The sequence below is a fragment of the Polistes canadensis genome, unplaced genomic scaffold (genome assembly GCF_001313835.1).
Source record: "Polistes canadensis isolate GaletaPanama2010 unplaced genomic scaffold, ASM131383v1 scaffold_2, whole genome shotgun sequence".
Classification (NCBI taxonomy): Eukaryota; Metazoa; Arthropoda; class Insecta; order Hymenoptera; family Vespidae; genus Polistes; species Polistes canadensis.
In genome coordinates this window covers 1409033-1425818 of record NW_014569549.1, presented here as the reverse complement: position 1 = coordinate 1425818, position 16786 = coordinate 1409033, and the positions used below count along the sequence as shown (strand labels likewise).

The following is a 16786-nucleotide window of genomic DNA, read 5'->3' as shown; positions in this document are numbered from 1 at the left end:
CGAATTATCTTCATTGATGTATATACGCGTATATATATACATATGCGCTTCACGTATGTATGTGTACGCAGTAAATGCACATATAGGTATATCTCTCTACATGTATCATCTCGTACATGCAAAGAGACATACGTATATATGTATGTATGTATATACGTATGTACATACATTCACATAGCCTGCTATACGAAGCGTTAGAACGATATATCTCGCCATCCAACTAGCACACGTGTCTCGAATCATGAACAACTCACTTTACTTACGCGTTGCCATTAGTAAGTGGCTAAATTACTCTGCCCGTCGATATCGATGCCGAAATTTCCTATCCGTCTGTTGTCTGTCTGTCAGTCTGTCTGCCTACCTGTCTGCCTGCATGCCTGCATGTCTACCTACTTACTTACTTACTTGCCTATTTGCATMCCTGCCATATCCTGTTCCGGACATTTCATCTTCGCGATATTTCGGCTAACGAGATAGAAAAAGAGATAAAGGGAAAAGATGAGAAAGAGAAAGAGGATGGGAAATCGAAAGAATAGAAACGAGTTGGACGATTCTTGAGTGACGGTAAATGACGGTACTTACAAGGGATAAATATAATACCTGCTTTACAAGAGTATCGTTAAAAGAATAGGATTCTTTTTAGTGTATTCTTAAGTCTTTAGTATTATACTTTACAAAGCATGAAATTGTTCTCTTTGATTTTAAATCTTGAATAAGTCGGTTTTATGAAAGTCGTATTTCTCTATTTGACGATCGATTACTTTCCAATACTTATAAAGTTAGTCATTATCTTTGATATCGTTGAAACTTTATTGAAAACTTCTACGTTGTCTGTTTAATTGCTAGAGATGTCTATTCCCACGGTGTTAATTCAACGATAGATGACCTAATAGCATGGCGGGAAGGGAGCCTCGTAGCATACACGCATACAACTTTCTCATCTGATGATCTCAAAACGTAATAACATACATTTCCTTGTCGTTTATCCGTTGTATGTCTGTTTGTGACGCGTGTAATCGAGCGTGTATGCGACAAAGAGACGCTTGTACACGCAGCTACAATTATTATCGTGAGATATCTTGTTGTAGCAAGCTACCGTGGCATAAAGAGACTCCTTCACACTTTAACCGAACCCTCTTTCAACGACACAATTTACAAACGGACCCTTTTCGACTTCAAATCGACATCCTTCATTTTTCTTTCCCATCCAATATCGTCCGTTCTTCACGAACGATCTCCTTCTTTTCTCAATCTTATCCGCAATTTATTCACCTTAAATCGACACCTAAAAATCCCTTTCGTTGGGTATTTGTTACTTGACAAAGTGATTCAGGATTGTAAATTCTATTCCAAAACAAGAGATGACAAAAAAGTTTTTTATTATGGGAGCGATCGATCGTTTTTTAAAAAGTATAATAACATTGCGATCAATATTTTTGCATTGCTAATTAAGTCTCGAAAATATTTACAAACATGACGGGTTATTAACTAATATAACATTCCTGTATCTTTTTTACGATTAATATTATTTTTATGTATAATCGATTTATTAATGCATTTTTTTAATTTAAATGATTTACCAAGTTAATTTTCTTTTTCTTTTTTTTTCTCACTCAGCATATTAAGAAAACTCCATCATAATATAATTATGCTTTATGTACCAACATAGTTAAGAACTCTTGCTATTTATTGAAATTATAAATTGTGCATGTCAGATACACCGGGTTAACAATTTGTTATCGATAGACGCTATGAGATTTAACTGAGTGTTTTTACAAAACACACAGTCCGAATTACCGTCCGCAATAACCGATCCAACTCGATATTTAGAAATATTTAATATTTAATTAATAATACAGGAGAAAAATCGTTTCCTTTTTTTCGCTAAACACAAAATATTTTTTTTCATAAATAAAACCCCCCTGGTTTTTAATATAACAAAAAAGATTCTCAATTAAGAAGATTTTTTTGTGTTGATTATTATAAAGTAAAGAATTTATTCGTTCTTAACATTAGAGAGACGGTTTACGTAACTATTTTTAAAGAATTTCAACGCAATGAAATTTCAATTGTCCTAATATGACTGAAACTTCGAAATATGCGTTAATTGGCCAATCAAGGACAATCTTACAATTAGTATTGAAAGCTATTATATGCTAAAGTATACTATAATATACTTCCATAATCAAAAGTCGATCCACGTTTTCCTCCTTTATTTTAATATTGAAATGATTTCATAATAATCATCGTTATATCGATTTTCTGCTCTGTAAAGACCAATGTTCCTTCACTAAATATATATTTAAAAGTTAAAATATTATTTCTCTTGTATTTTCAATAAAATAGAAAGGAATTGCGTTGATTGCGTTATAAGAAAAGTTCGTTGAAAATATTTAATTATAGTTATTTAGGATGACAACTTTATCATTTCGATAAAGCAAACGTATCTGCCTATATATATATATAGACTTAATGATAAAATCTAAAAAAAAAAAGAGATTGAGAAGAATTCTTAATAACTTATAATAATGGAAGGAACATATGGACGTAAAATAAAATTGTAATAGAGTGAGTGCGTGCGTCCGTGCGAGCGAGCGAGCGAGCGTGCGAGAGACAGAGAATAGAGACTCTTAGTGTCTTTTCGCCAATACACATGCATACACACACACACACACACATCACGTGGATATAAGGAAGAAAAAAAAAATGCTAATTTTACGATGAAACGTTGTGTACAATATTAGTTTTAATCGTATATAATACTTCGTAGAGCGCGTAGTTTTCTAAGTGTCTGCTCGCTGAACGATTACGTAAATCGTGTGTCCTAATTGTCGTCGTTGAAAAATTGCCTAACCGATTTTATTGTTGCGCTTAGAAAACGAAGTAAAGAAAATAAAGGAAATAAAAAAATAACAACGTAACTTAAACCGTGAAAAATGAAAAGAACCAATGTTAAGGAAAATAAAAAGAAAAAAAAGAAATAATAAAGAATTTTACGTACGCGTCAGGGCGTAGAAAAATATTGTTGTAACAGTGTCTCGTCGAATATACGAATGTGTGTTCCGAATTAATCGTTGTGTTAGTTGCGGAAAAGGTTAGTAGTGCATCATGTCGAAAGAGCGATACGAATTGATTCGTCGTTTGTATGGATCAGTTGTATCTAAATGAGTTTGTCTCAATTGATTAATAATAATAATAATAATTATATATATATATATATATATATATATATATACACTATATTATTATGTATTATATGTATAATATATAATAATATATATATATTATTATTTATTATTATTAATTATTACGAGGTCATGTGCGCGAATGGGTAACTACTCGTTAAAGGATATTTTCGTATCTCGTACGGTCTCTTGTTGCGGTAATGTACAGGATAAAAACACTTTATACATGCTTTTATCGAAGCGTAAAGTCAGAATGTGTGTGCGATTAATATAAATGTAAATGATTTATATTTACGTTTCACGGTGTAGATAAGGATCTTTGAAAGGAAATGTAATATTGGTATTTACTTTTCCGCCATATTTAAACGTGAATTTAGGAAAGAAAATATATAAGAAGAAGAATAAGAAGAAGAAATGGAAACCGATTTTAGCTGATAAATTTCGGTAACAATTCTTATAACTGTTAATATCGAGAGATATCTTTTATGTCAATTTTTTAGTAATATTACTATTATTATTAATACTTACCTTTATTATTTTATATAATACGTCATCGTGTTCATCGCCATCATCATCATTGTCGTCATTGATGTCTCTCTCATTATGATTCAAACGTTTTTACGTTACATTATTACTACGTCATTTTTTTCACATTTATTTATACAAATGTTTATACTATATATTATCATTTGATAAAAGATCTTGTTTTTGTAAGAGAATACGACGTCGAATTGTGTAAAGTTCGGTATTTAATTTTTAAGTCAAATATAATTTTAGTTAATATAAGGAAGGCGCTGTATATATTATACATATTTTATAAATAAAATATTTAGTGTAACTGTAATATTACGATATTGTACTGAATGCACTGCTCTGTACACACCACTACATAGATTAAATTTTAATAAATATTTCCCAACCCTATATATATAAAAGTCGACCTTAAAACGATTGATTTTTTTAACATTCTCTTCTAACCTTTCAATAATAATTCAGGAAAAAATAGAAAATCGTTTATATTAACTTATAGAATGTACATATGTATATATATATATATATATATATATATTTTCTCGATTAAGAAAATAATATTTCTCGCGTTCTACGCACGTCGTTTGAAAAAATAACATTTACATGTAACACGCTTCAATGAGATTTATTAGCAGGTCCCACGATTTTTTCATCTTTGGTTATAATTCGATTGAGTTTCGAGAGCGCATTAGTGCCATACTTCCTTATTAATTCGTCAACAAAATTGTCTTTTAATTTTTTTAAACACCTGAAAAGCAAATACTGTCATACTATATAATTATTTATTAAGTATATTTCTAATTCCAGGACATTTTAATAAAATATCATGGTCCCAACGTAATTTACGATACCTATTAAAGATAAGTATTTAAATATTATTGAAATCATAAAGTTTCTGAGATTTAAAAAATCGTAACAATCGTATTTAAAAAGTAATATAATTAAATTTATATATCACCTTCTATAAATTGAATCAGTTCTAAATTTTCCAATGTCTAGACTTGGAGCATGTGGTCGATGAATAATGAAGCTGTCCGGAAGAACTATAAACCTATAGAAAATGTCGATTTTTATTACATATTCCTTATTATACTTAAAGTGTAAGAAATGTTATAAATTACACAACGTATAGATCTCGAAAAGTTGCAGCGTGAAGTTACACAATGGTTAAATATATTCTCTAATTAAAAACAATTATATATCTTACTTAAAATCGAGTGCTGTAAGATGAGTGATGTAAGAAACTTTGTTCCATCCAAATCCAATAAATCGCGTATCGTATTTCGGTGCAATTTTGGGGACTATAATGTAAGGCTCAAAATCAGGTTCCCAAGAAACCTAAAATAATATTTAATAAAGATCATAATTTCTAGGTAAATTTTATTTAACTTACTTCATAAGGTTCAGTTGCATTTTTCCATGAACTATAATTCGTTGCTGCATGTCCTTGAGTCCAAACGTGATAACGAAACGTATAAAGAATACCACGTCTAAGAAATTTTAGAAGCTCTTCCTTATCAGCAGGAAATTTAAACCTAAAACGTAAGTAAAAGCGGTAGCTTATTGAGTTTACCGGTTGATATTAATTCGACGCAAAAATTACCTATATCGTTCGGTTTCGAAAGCCGGTACGATTAAGGCTAAATTATGTATTCGCTTTTGTATGGTCAATTCCTTGATATGCTTCATAATATTTTCATAAAGGCCGTATTGTGGTAAAAAATCAACGTCAAGTTGGAATATATAAGGCGTTGATACATATGACATAGCTATGTTTCTTAAATAATTAATTGGATAAAGTTCCTAAATGTAAACACATATTTAACATGATTTCTTTTTTAGCACTGAATATTAATTATTGAAATAATAAGAAAGATCGGCAGTTAAATAAAATTAAAAAGTAAATAAATATTATTAATAATATCTATACCCCTTCTTTATAGACAACGTGATAAGCAATATTTTTCCTTTTTCGTAATTCCGATGATCCTCGTATATATCCCAAAAAATTTTGTACTTCAGCATCGGTAAGATAAAGTGCTACACTTATAGTTCCCGGCCAATGTTTCGAAAGTTCTTCTAAAAGAGGCACTCGTTCTATACTGCATTGAGTGGCTAATACAACATCAGTAGGCATAAATATATTATATTCATATTCAAGAATAAAATAATGTGTTCTGTACATCATCCTAGCACCTTTGGTAAATTCTCGACAAGAATCTAATTCATCATACTGAAAAATAATTGATCGTAAGAATGATAAAAATGTTTATTGAATTCCAACTTTCATTAAACTTTCCTAAACATATAAAAACAACTAACTATTAAAACATTTTTACGATTATCACAACCGAATAAACGTTTTCGTAAAAGATTCCCATCCATCTCTAAGAACATTCTATGCCATTTAAGGAATTCATCTGCGTACTTGTTATTTACATCCTGTTTCCGAGGTGAATTCCAATGAATTATCTGAAAAGACAGATATCGATGAAGTTATACTAGATCATGTGGAATAAATATCGCAGCAACGTACATTCAAACGATTTCCTCTTTGATAGCAAGATTCACTAGTAGCATGATCACTTAGTTGAACATTCCAGGTACAATCTATCCTAGCTACAATTTCCGGATGTTCTTTAATAACGGCATTTATTATATCTTGATCAGCCAAAGTGGTCTCCTGTATAGAACCCAAGACCCTCTTCGTGGTGGTCACCCACAAGTCTCTAAACTTACTAATGCGCAATCGGTGTAAGTGCATCAGCATGACGCCGGTATTGAAGCCTTTACCTAACGCTGGCCAAGGTTGTTGACCATATGAAAAGGACTTTAGATACCACCGACTTTGATTTTCTGCTAAGCCTAACGTTTGATTAGGATTAAATTTCTCGAACATTTTCCAAAGGATAGTAACATCGTTTAAAATGGTCACGTCAGTATCTAGAACGAGAATCTTACTTTCACCCATAGCCTCAGGTAATATTAATTTTAATAGGCCGTAAACTCCAGAATAATGTCTGTTCGGTATCCATGATACCTTCGGCACCCATTTTTCGGCACGATAATATGATACTTGGACTGCAATCGTTAAGTAAATCGCTATTAGATTTTCATTTAATAAGTTCACCGCTTTTATGATCGTTAGGGTCGCTACTCATGGCTCAGACTATAATCGAATAGATCATTTTAGAAATTATTCTTCCTTCGTCAATTTTCAATCTTCTAATATCTAATTTTTCTTTTTTATTTCGATCTAATACAAAAATTATATATAGATGCAAAAAATACATAAAACGCATAAACGATCTAATCATGAGTACAGCCTTAACCTTAATTCATGTTAAAATTTCGTTTTTTGCAATAATTAACCTTATACTGACCACTTGGTAAGTCCCATGTTTTAAATAATGTAATGAGAGTTCTTTTTGCTATTTCATCTACGATCAAGTGGAAGTGCAATGGTTTCGTACGATGATATAAAATCGACTTTACTACCGTTACCAATGAAAAGGTTGAATTATATCCGGCACATACCATGGCAATTTGTACGTACTCACACTTGACCTTAAAAGTAACTCCATTTAATTCATACTACTCAAATTTGTTGCAAATTTTTTATTTTCATGACCCTTCGCACTCGCTTTGAATTATTTCATTTATAAATATCTTCACTTCCACAATTTTGAAATTTAATCGAACTTCTAACATACTGTTATACTTACAATATATATTATTTGAATAATTAACTAAGAAAAATACGATAAATATAAATATTAAGTGAAAATTTCGTACCACGATTCTTATCAATGATAAATTTCGTGTTTGATGTGAAATGATTTAAAATTGATATTTGCTAATTGCAAGTCATATTTCTGTCGATACTTTTCGAGTGCAATGGGTTTCATATTTAACGAATTTACCTCTGACCGATTATTTGATAATTGCTTGTTCACGGACAGTTTTTGTAAATTATTCTTTAATACATCGATCGCGATTGATGGAATATTTTCTGGCTTTTCTGGAGTGCCCATCTCCATAGAAGGAACTGTAAAATTATAATTAAATATCCATATGTATCCTAAGATATAAATGCAATATAATAATAAGTAAGAAATCGTGATATGTATTACCATTAAAAAACAAATATAGGTAGAAAAATACTAATGTTATTAGAACGCTAAATAAACATCCTAACCATGGTCGAACCATTGTAGTATGCCAAACATATTTAATGATACGTCCTATGGTGCTGAGTAATTTAATTTTAGAAGAATTCTTTTGATATCTGTAGAGGAAAAAACAATCTTTCATACACAATTGGAAAAATTAATAATTTATATTGAAAAATCTAATGAATTAGTTATACAATCTAACTAATATAAAAAGTAATATTTTAACACATTCATACGAAATTGCTTCCTTTTCTTATAATTGTTCATAGGTAAAATTTGTAAAAACTTCATAAATAAATATAAATAAACAACTATATTATATTAAAATAAAATTAAATATAAATTTTACTAAATTTTTATATATGTATACATATATAAATATACATCAACGATACTGAATTTATATTTGTCGCCTACACATGTTCGTAAAACGTTTGTTTGATCTATATATAGTACTGACTAGTTCACACAAAGCTCGGCGGGATGTGTAGCTTTGACAGCAGACAGACTGTATGACACTGCTCGACATGCGCGAGACAAACAATAACAATTTTAACAATACAAAGTTGAACTGGCACCAATTATCGATAGTAATATAATATTGTACATACCTGTCTCTGTTACGATGGCTCAGTAATTCGTTGTCATCCAAATTATCTCATAAATTCAATTAATTTTTGTAATAAAAGTAACGACGTTTTATTCAAAAATTGTCGGCACGCAAAATATTATAATAACATTCATAATTCGTTACTGGCCACCACAAGCGTCACATTTATATTTTAACAGCTGTAACACGGTTCGTATGAACAATGTGTGTCACAAATGAAATAAATTGTCGTAATTACTCGTAACAATGAACAACCGTGAAATAACGTGCATCCTAAACAGCTCGAGAGTGAGAGAGAGCAGGAAGCCCGACGTAAATAATTTAATCACTGACTACCGGAATGGTAGATCGGGCACCGCATTTAAGATATGTTTGAACGCGACTACTAACTCGGTCGATAATTCTACTTTCATCTCTGTTGCATTACGTTGCCGCTAGGAGGTGAAAATTATTATTTCGCTGATAAAACAAAGCAACGATGATTACTTCCAAATTGATATGCAAAAATATATTATTTTTTCATATACTTCTTGTTGTTTACACATTTTATTTATTAATAACAACTTATGATTTAAAATATTGTCATATCATTTATAATATTACATTTTTGGATTATAAATTAAAAAATCTATTTAAATATGTATTTATATCTAATTCTCTAAACTCATAGATCTGTTGCATTAAAAAACAAACAAGTAAAAAAGAATATTATGATCGGTGATTATTATTAAATCATGTTTTAAATTTTAAAAATATATAAGTCTTTTACGAAATAATTATAAGTTAAAATTGTATTACCGTAATTGTAATGATAAGTGGTAACGCTAATTTCGTTTAAAATGTTGATTAGCTATAAATTGAATGAATTATTGTTAAGAATGATTGAGCGAATGATATGATACGCGTTCGAAAGACGTGTTGAGTTGATGCAATGATATAAGATATTGAAAACTACTCATTTTAATTAATTTCAGTAGCTTTGCCCGCATATGTACTTGAATCATCGTCTTCTTCAATTTTTCTGAGTCGTTGAAGTTCTAAATTACGTGCTCTGAAAAATCCGTTAACGTAGTATGACGATAACTTTTTAAGTTGGATTACATAGATTTAAAAAATATATTAAGTACCTTGAAAGTGATTCATCTTGCTCTCGCTCATTTCGGCGTTGTTTAAGAGCTCTTGATGCGATACAAACTATTATGAGTATAATAGGAACTATACTAGCAAGTACTATACCAGTTGTAATACCAGCTTGTCGGGAACTGTATTCCTGTTGACCTATGTGATTAAAAACGAAAAAAAAGAAAAAGTAAAATGTAATTCGTATTACTTTTCGTGACGGATCAATTTCAAATAGAAGTTAAATTTGACGAAAAGACCTGAAATAATAAAGTTAAAGAGAAATAACAGGATTGAGGATAAAAGAAAATTTACAATGGCTTTGGTGGAAACTTCCATTCCACTTGGAATTGTTTGTGAATAACTTTAACGTACTGTTCTATATTGATAATCTGTAAATGCATGTGGAATAGAAATTTCCTGATTGTATAAAGGTCTATAAAAAATTTATTGTGATATATTTGATACACCATCTAGAAGAGCTCACATCGTTTTTTACAATTGCTCAGTTAAATAATAAAATATTTGACGCGTGTCATTTTATTGGTAAATCATGTAAATTGTAATCATATAACGCACGTGATTAAATTTTGCGCAAATATGGTACAGTATACCTTTTGCATTTCTATTCCACAGCACATACAAAATTATTACTTTTCTAATTATTTCTAATGTGTAAAAGAAGAAAAAAAATGTTAAGATATATATAATATAGATCTAGTAACGCGATGAAATTGGTTATAATCTCGAAGAGCTATGGAAACAAGATGAGCAAAAAGAATATCATGAAATGGAAACGCTTTGAAATATTAAACGCGAATGTTACTTTCAGTTCTTACAATGAAATATTCCGTTAATATAAATGTTAATTATTTTTCTCATTCTTGTCAATTTACTCTCTACTTTAATGGATACGAATGATTTAGAAAATTTTACACATCGCTTTCTCTCGTAAGACTTCCAGTCTTTTGAATCGAATCTACGGTCGAGTCAGATTCGGTCGGTGAGACGGGTTCTTTGAGATCCCAATCTTTGTCCTCAAAATCGATGTTAGGTCTGTCTGGTAAAGGTTCATTCGTACGATAAACTTTGTCATAAGAACGTCGCTTCTTTGTACCACCTAATGAGCTGAGACTACTATCGCTAACAGGTGAAACTGCTCTATCGTCCATCTTTAAAGGAACTGTTTGTTTCATCAACATAGAATCGTTATCTATACCCGAGCTGCGTTCGGAATAACGCCAAGATTTAGTAGAATCTCCATTAGATCGATTTTTTCTCATATAAACAAAAGCAAGAACGATACATATTGTAGCAGGGATTAACATTGCCGCTACAATGCCGAAGGTTGTCCATGCGGTACGTTGAGCATATTCGACTTGACCTACGTATTTTATTTAAATATTAACAAATTTGTATTAACATGTGTAATTACTTTATCGCAGAACAACAGTATTATTTATATCCATATTGAAACTTCTCAATCGTCTACTTTCTTTAAATTTCAAATGGATTTAGAATATTAAAGAGATTCAAATATTAGAGATCAAAAACGTAAAAAGAAATTGATAAAAAGCAAAATACTTACGAAGGCATTCAGTGTATCCATACTCGGGAATGTTCCATCGTCCCTCCGGTGTACATTCTCGACGTTGATCTCCAACAAGTATAAAATCTTGGTTACACTCGAAGCTTACTTTGGCACCGGGTATAAAGAGAAAATTGGTTTTTCGACCGAAACGCGGTGTTTCCAATATACCACAAGATATAGCTAAAGAATAAAACTGCTGTAAAGATCTTTAACCAAATTCACCAGAATATAATTTTCCTACATTTTTACTTACTTCTCTTATCGTTTATTGCCTTTATTTGCGTGTAAGTATCGTAATAATTTCTTGTGAAATGTGCAAAATCCCGATTAAGGGTCATTGCGTAATCGTACTTGCATTGATACGAGTCTCCACACAAAGCGTTAGCTCGCACTCGATCTTCCGTTCTGAGAAAATATATATCAAAATTTGTTATTTGTCTTACAATTAATGTTTTTTTTCTAACCTAATTCGGAAATACACTCTATCATTATGTTTCAATTTAAATGCAATTTTGAAAAAGTGCCTCACCTATTGGATGGTATTATTTCTTCAGGCGTTCGACGAAATTCCGGTTGAAATCTTCGATTAGCGAAAAAGGAGGCAGTTCTACCGAACTTCCTTGTAAACAAAGCAGCCCCTTTACTCTCCACATCCTTATCCTCCAATAGCCAATTCATTGCGAAATTCTTATGAACGTCTTCAAAGTTGTTTAAATTGCCGACGGATGCCATTTGACCGTCCGGGTTGGTGAAATCATCGGTAATATCGTGACTCCAATTTCCGAACAATCCCCTGGTTTTATTCTATAATCCATTCATTGTATTTCATCATCCAATACCCAAAACGTAGTAAAAAAGAAAGCTAATAAAAATTTTAAATTTCAATTACCATGTATGACCATGGAAGATAAACTCTAGCTGACATGAAGCCTTCATTTTCTATAACTTCAACACCAGCACCGGTATCCATCATAATGATAACTTCGCTTTGATTTAAAATGTATGTTGGAGTATAGACAACTACACCGGGAAAATGTTGAAACTTTAAGGAAGGTCTGTCGAAATAAACGCGTTCTTTATCGGCAAAAACGTCTAGGCGGTATCTCCATTGCGAGTGTTTTTGTCGTAATCGTACCTCAATAATAGCGGAATTATTTCCCCTCACTCGTGTAAACATAGGAAAAAGATAATGTTAAATTGTATGCACGAGTAAATAATGCTTGTTATTAAATTTATAAAGATAATTCCAAGATATAAATAATAATTTGTAATACAATATATATAGAATAAAAATAGATCAAAATTATGCCTGTTTTGAAGAGCTTGATATTTGAAAAATAAAATAATTACCTGCAATCGATGTCAATTTAGTGGCATTGACAGGTCCATAAAAATTTCTTTCGACTTGCTCGAACCTAGCCTGAACATCGAGCTTGTCTCTCAAATGATCCACTCGTAGTAATACAAATTCTCCCATTCCATTAAACGTGTATTCCAAGCCATCAAACGTAACAACGTGTGGATCACCAAATACCGTTGCAATAGCCGGAGACTGATAAGCGATGCAGTCCTGCGAAGGACGTCTCTCAAATCTGAACGTTTCACATCCGACTGCCTGTTCCTCTTGCCACAGACAACACAAGTACATAGGAACCATGTCGTGATACCATTGCGAGAGAGTTGGTACTTTATTAGCTTCATTCCATGGGAAATAGCCTAAATTATGCGAACGACGTGGTCGCGAGCCCCATTGCTGATCGTATGTAAGCATCAAAAAACCATTTTTATCGTAGCAGCATTGTTGTTCCGAACCATACAAACTAAAAAATAAAATATACGAATCTTAACATTTTATGAAATTTTTTACTCTATAATTTTTTTATTATTGCATAATTACATATTTAACAAAATTCTGTTATATTTTTTCATATTATCCCGATAAGAATTATAGAAATTCAATAACAATGTTACTCACTTTGGTGCACCAGTCCTCACGCAATGAGTCGCATGATGATTGTAATAGCAATCGGGATTTGAGTCCTTATCGCAGTCGAAGTCTGGCATAAATCGTCCTTTATCGTACAAAGCATGTTCCAGAGTGCAAGGACATAATGTAATTTCAGCAGCAAAATTTTTCAAGTATCTGTCATTCATAATCCATCTATCACACATTCTTTGTGACCAACGAGACCCATATAATCTTTCCCATTGTGGGCCAAAGTACCAAGCAAGTGGAATCGGTTTACTCCATAAAACTCTAAAAGAATTACATCGATCGAGTTTTAACAAATGTTTTTATCAGACTTTTCATTTTTTACTTACGGCGAAAGATTAATTCCAGAATATTGAGCCGGATCTGTTAGATTAATCTTTATAAATCCGAACACAATATCTTGTACATCAGGATTGTACATATCACGATAATTCGCTGGTCTAATTGTATAACTGCCTGTATTAGTATGCGATATCTGAAATTTCAGTTAAAGATTAAAGATTTTTCAAATTTATCCAAACATATCGTGAAATTGAAAGATAAACACCTCAAGATCAGTAATGAATTTTAACTCGGGAGTAGTCTTTGTTTCTCTGTAACCCCATAACGATATTTGAACACCGGCATTTAAGTTGCTCGTTAAATTGTATTGATTCCATGTAATCTTTATTTCCGCTGGATCGAGTTCATGAACAGCCGTATTGGAGAAAGAAATTTTTTCGGCAGCAGTAGCAGGTGTTTCTGTATTATAAAATGTTAAAAATGTACCAAAATGAAGAAAAGACGATTAATTATCCAATGACGAATCGTCTTACCAATGAAATATTTTCCCTTCCAATTAAATTTTCCGCTATTCCCAATGGCTACTTCCAACCGAACGTAACCTTCGGCTTGTACGAATGGTTGAACGCAAATAGCACGATTTCTGTCTACGACATGACCGATCACCGTGACCGTATCGAACAGACACCTGATTTTCTCGGTCTCATTGAAACAAGGTCCGGTGATATTGACTACTGTACCACCCAACATGTTTCCGCTTTCAGGAGCGAATACAAGAGGCAAATGAGTACCGGCTATACGAAAGAATAAATGATATAAATAAAGAATTTCGATAAGAAGAAATAGCTTTTTTATTTACCATTAAACCTTACCTATATCCTTGTTACAAGTACCTAGCATTATTTTCTCATCTATTCTAAAAATGTGACGGCCTGGAAAACCATTGGCCCATCCTCTACCCGTTAAATCTCGCACAGTAGACGTTTGTGAATAAGGTTTATATTCGTAACTTTGTGTACCATTACCGGCATTAAATCCAATCTAATTAAAAAAAAAAAACAAAAAAAAAATAATATTGAAACTTCTACTCACAAAAGAAGATTTACGTATTAATTTTTTATTGCTTACAAATGCAGGTACTCCACCCTCTCCACCAGAACTGTCACCACCAGCTGATGTGTGTGCAGACCATTGAATATCTAGATAATTGAATATTGCGTATGTGAACACTTCATCCGTAGCTAGAACCATTTGAAACGTATTCGTTTTATAGAGAGCATTATCGAGGCCACCGACAAAGGAAATATTCTTCCAAGTGACAATAATGGCATGCTTTGGGTCAAATGAATCAGAACCCACGACACCTTGACGAATATCCCATTTGACTCGTTCTCTCATTTCTACGCCAAATTGATCCGTTCTTTTCTGTAGATCTCTTTCGAGTCTAAAACCAAATCGATCTCGATAAAGATAGTTGAGGATTTATAATTTGACGATTTTTCTTATATAAAAAAATGATATCGTTTATTTTACCGAAAATAGACACCAGGTCTTCTTTTGTCGTTGTCTGTTGGCCTAAGTTTTCCTATACGACAAAGACTGAAAAATATCCCAATAAAACTGGGATCATTTCTTTCGGGCCAATCTTTGATTGGAAAGACCAAAGGATATGTGTAATGATCTGGAGGATCGCTAAACTCTAAAAAACCATTGACGGTTACCTAAGATATAAGAATTATGCCAGTTATCGATATTTTCTTATCGCAAAAAATTTTTATATCGAAAAAAAGAGAATTAGAATCGCACCCTAGTGTAATTGAATCGAAATCCGAAAAAAGGTAATTGAAAATTAAAATTCTTGTGAATGATCGCTGTGGATGCGTGAATATCTGTTTGATAATCTCCATTATCGTTGTCACCTCCTTTGTCAAAATACCAATACATGAATTCTGATCGAATTTGTTTCAATCTCGCTTCAGTGAGGATGTAATCGGGAACTGAGTCATCAGGTCGAGGTGCATACCTATTGGCATCCGGCAGATCTGAGTCTGCAATCACACGTTAATGACACGTTGCAAGATGATACTGTTACAAATCTTACTCAGTATCCGTTTTAGACAAATAATTCCATATTTTATTTGTTAAAATATTTTTATTTTTATTCGTAGATATATTAAAGATAAAATTATAATAACGCAAACATTTTAACCAGACTTAGTACAAAGAAACCAATCCATTTACTTCATATCGTACTAGAAAAAATATCAAATATTGTACCATCGAAGAATCAATAAACATGATGAAAGATTGCATGTTTTAAAGCATGTTTTATCTCGTATTATTGACTGCCGTTCGATTTTATCAATCGAACAAAATAATGTTTCTTCAACGAGAAGTGATATTTTACCATAATAAATCTTGAAAATGTTTCTTGAAGCATACTTCTATACTTACGAAACGCTTAGAACAACGACTCGAATGAATCACCCTTCGATTCACGTTAAAATGAGTAACTGATAAGGGATACGATAAGCTACGATATGACTGTCTTACCTTTTCAGCAAATAACACGAGCTACTACGCGATCAGTCACGGCGTGTTTTTATAGGTCATTATGAATTGTTATTGAAGGAAAAAAGTAACTTTTTTAAAGGAAAATGTAAAGATTGTAAAGGAACTGAAAGTACAAAAAAAACAATGAAGGATTATTTGATGAGTTCGCAACGTTTAGTGTCTCCATTTTTTTTAGATTATTTCAAGAGAAGGGTCACGCCCATCGATAATAAATTACTCACCATACCGCACATATTTGCTGATTCTTTCACCACCTACCCTACCAGAAATACCCATCGAATTTGACACGACTTCCTTTTTCGAATCCTCGAAAACGAAAGGATCATGTTTGAAAAGTTCGGTGTCGGGCTTTTCCTCAATTGTTTCGATTTCATTTTTATTGCTTTCCGCAAAATCCTCCAATTCCGAAAGAACCGATTTCTTCTTTTCAGCTGCAGCTATGTAATTTTTGTTCTCCGTTGATTCCGGGGCGTTCAATCCGAAAGCACTTTCGAAAGTTTCATTTTCCGTTTGAGCATTGATCCCACTTAACAATATCGCAGAAACATAGAGAAGCATCGTTGTCATTGATAATTTGCATGGGTGAAAAACACCCTGAATCCGCGACGCTCGAGCCTGCATTTTTCGGCGAGCGCAACTTAAACGAACAAAATAGTCTACTAAACGAAACGATACTGAAATGAGATTCGGGTAACGAGTTGTGATAACGTTCCTGATATCATCGAC

At 32.1% G+C, this 16786-nt stretch overlaps 2 protein-coding genes across 6 annotated transcripts; both read right to left on the bottom strand.

Annotated features, from left to right (window-relative positions):
* Nucleotides 1–4322: 4322 nt before the first annotated feature.
* Nucleotides 4323–8880, bottom strand: LOC106785529 (glycosyltransferase-like protein LARGE2). Of its 5 annotated transcripts, XM_014746122.1 has the most exons (13): nucleotides 8503–8880; nucleotides 7850–8004; nucleotides 7640–7764; nucleotides 7100–7283; nucleotides 6678–6797; nucleotides 6253–6581; nucleotides 6039–6188; nucleotides 5647–5949; nucleotides 5320–5519; nucleotides 5110–5251; nucleotides 4924–5054; nucleotides 4675–4767; nucleotides 4323–4464 (listed from the first exon to the last, which is right to left on the bottom strand). In XM_014746122.1, exons 2-13 carry the CDS (start codon nucleotides 7926–7928, stop codon nucleotides 4332–4334), a joined length of 1989 nt encoding a protein of 662 aa, XP_014601608.1. In that variant the 5' UTR covers nucleotides 7929–8004; nucleotides 8503–8880; the 3' UTR covers nucleotides 4323–4331. The 5 variants fall into 5 exon arrangements, with proteins under 5 accessions (XP_014601608.1, XP_014601581.1, XP_014601600.1 ...); XM_014746095.1 differs by having other exon boundaries at nucleotides 6253–6797; XM_014746105.1 differs by lacking the exon at nucleotides 4323–4464 and adding an exon at nucleotides 4471–4567 and having other exon boundaries at nucleotides 6253–6797.
* A 1672-nt stretch (nucleotides 8881–10552) lies between these two features.
* On the bottom strand, nucleotides 10553–16356 carry LOC106785447 (protein mesh). The gene is made up of 15 exons (XM_014745931.1): nucleotides 16282–16356; nucleotides 15293–15534; nucleotides 15020–15207; nucleotides 14615–14930; nucleotides 14359–14527; nucleotides 14020–14280; nucleotides 13752–13945; nucleotides 13534–13679; nucleotides 13187–13468; nucleotides 12562–13031; nucleotides 12101–12375; nucleotides 11741–12015; nucleotides 11465–11616; nucleotides 11209–11391; nucleotides 10553–11004 (listed from the first exon to the last, which is right to left on the bottom strand). Exons 1-15 carry the CDS (start codon nucleotides 16334–16336, stop codon nucleotides 10553–10555), a joined length of 3660 nt encoding a protein of 1219 aa, XP_014601417.1. The 5' UTR covers nucleotides 16337–16356.
* Between the last annotated feature and the right edge of the window lie 430 nt (nucleotides 16357–16786).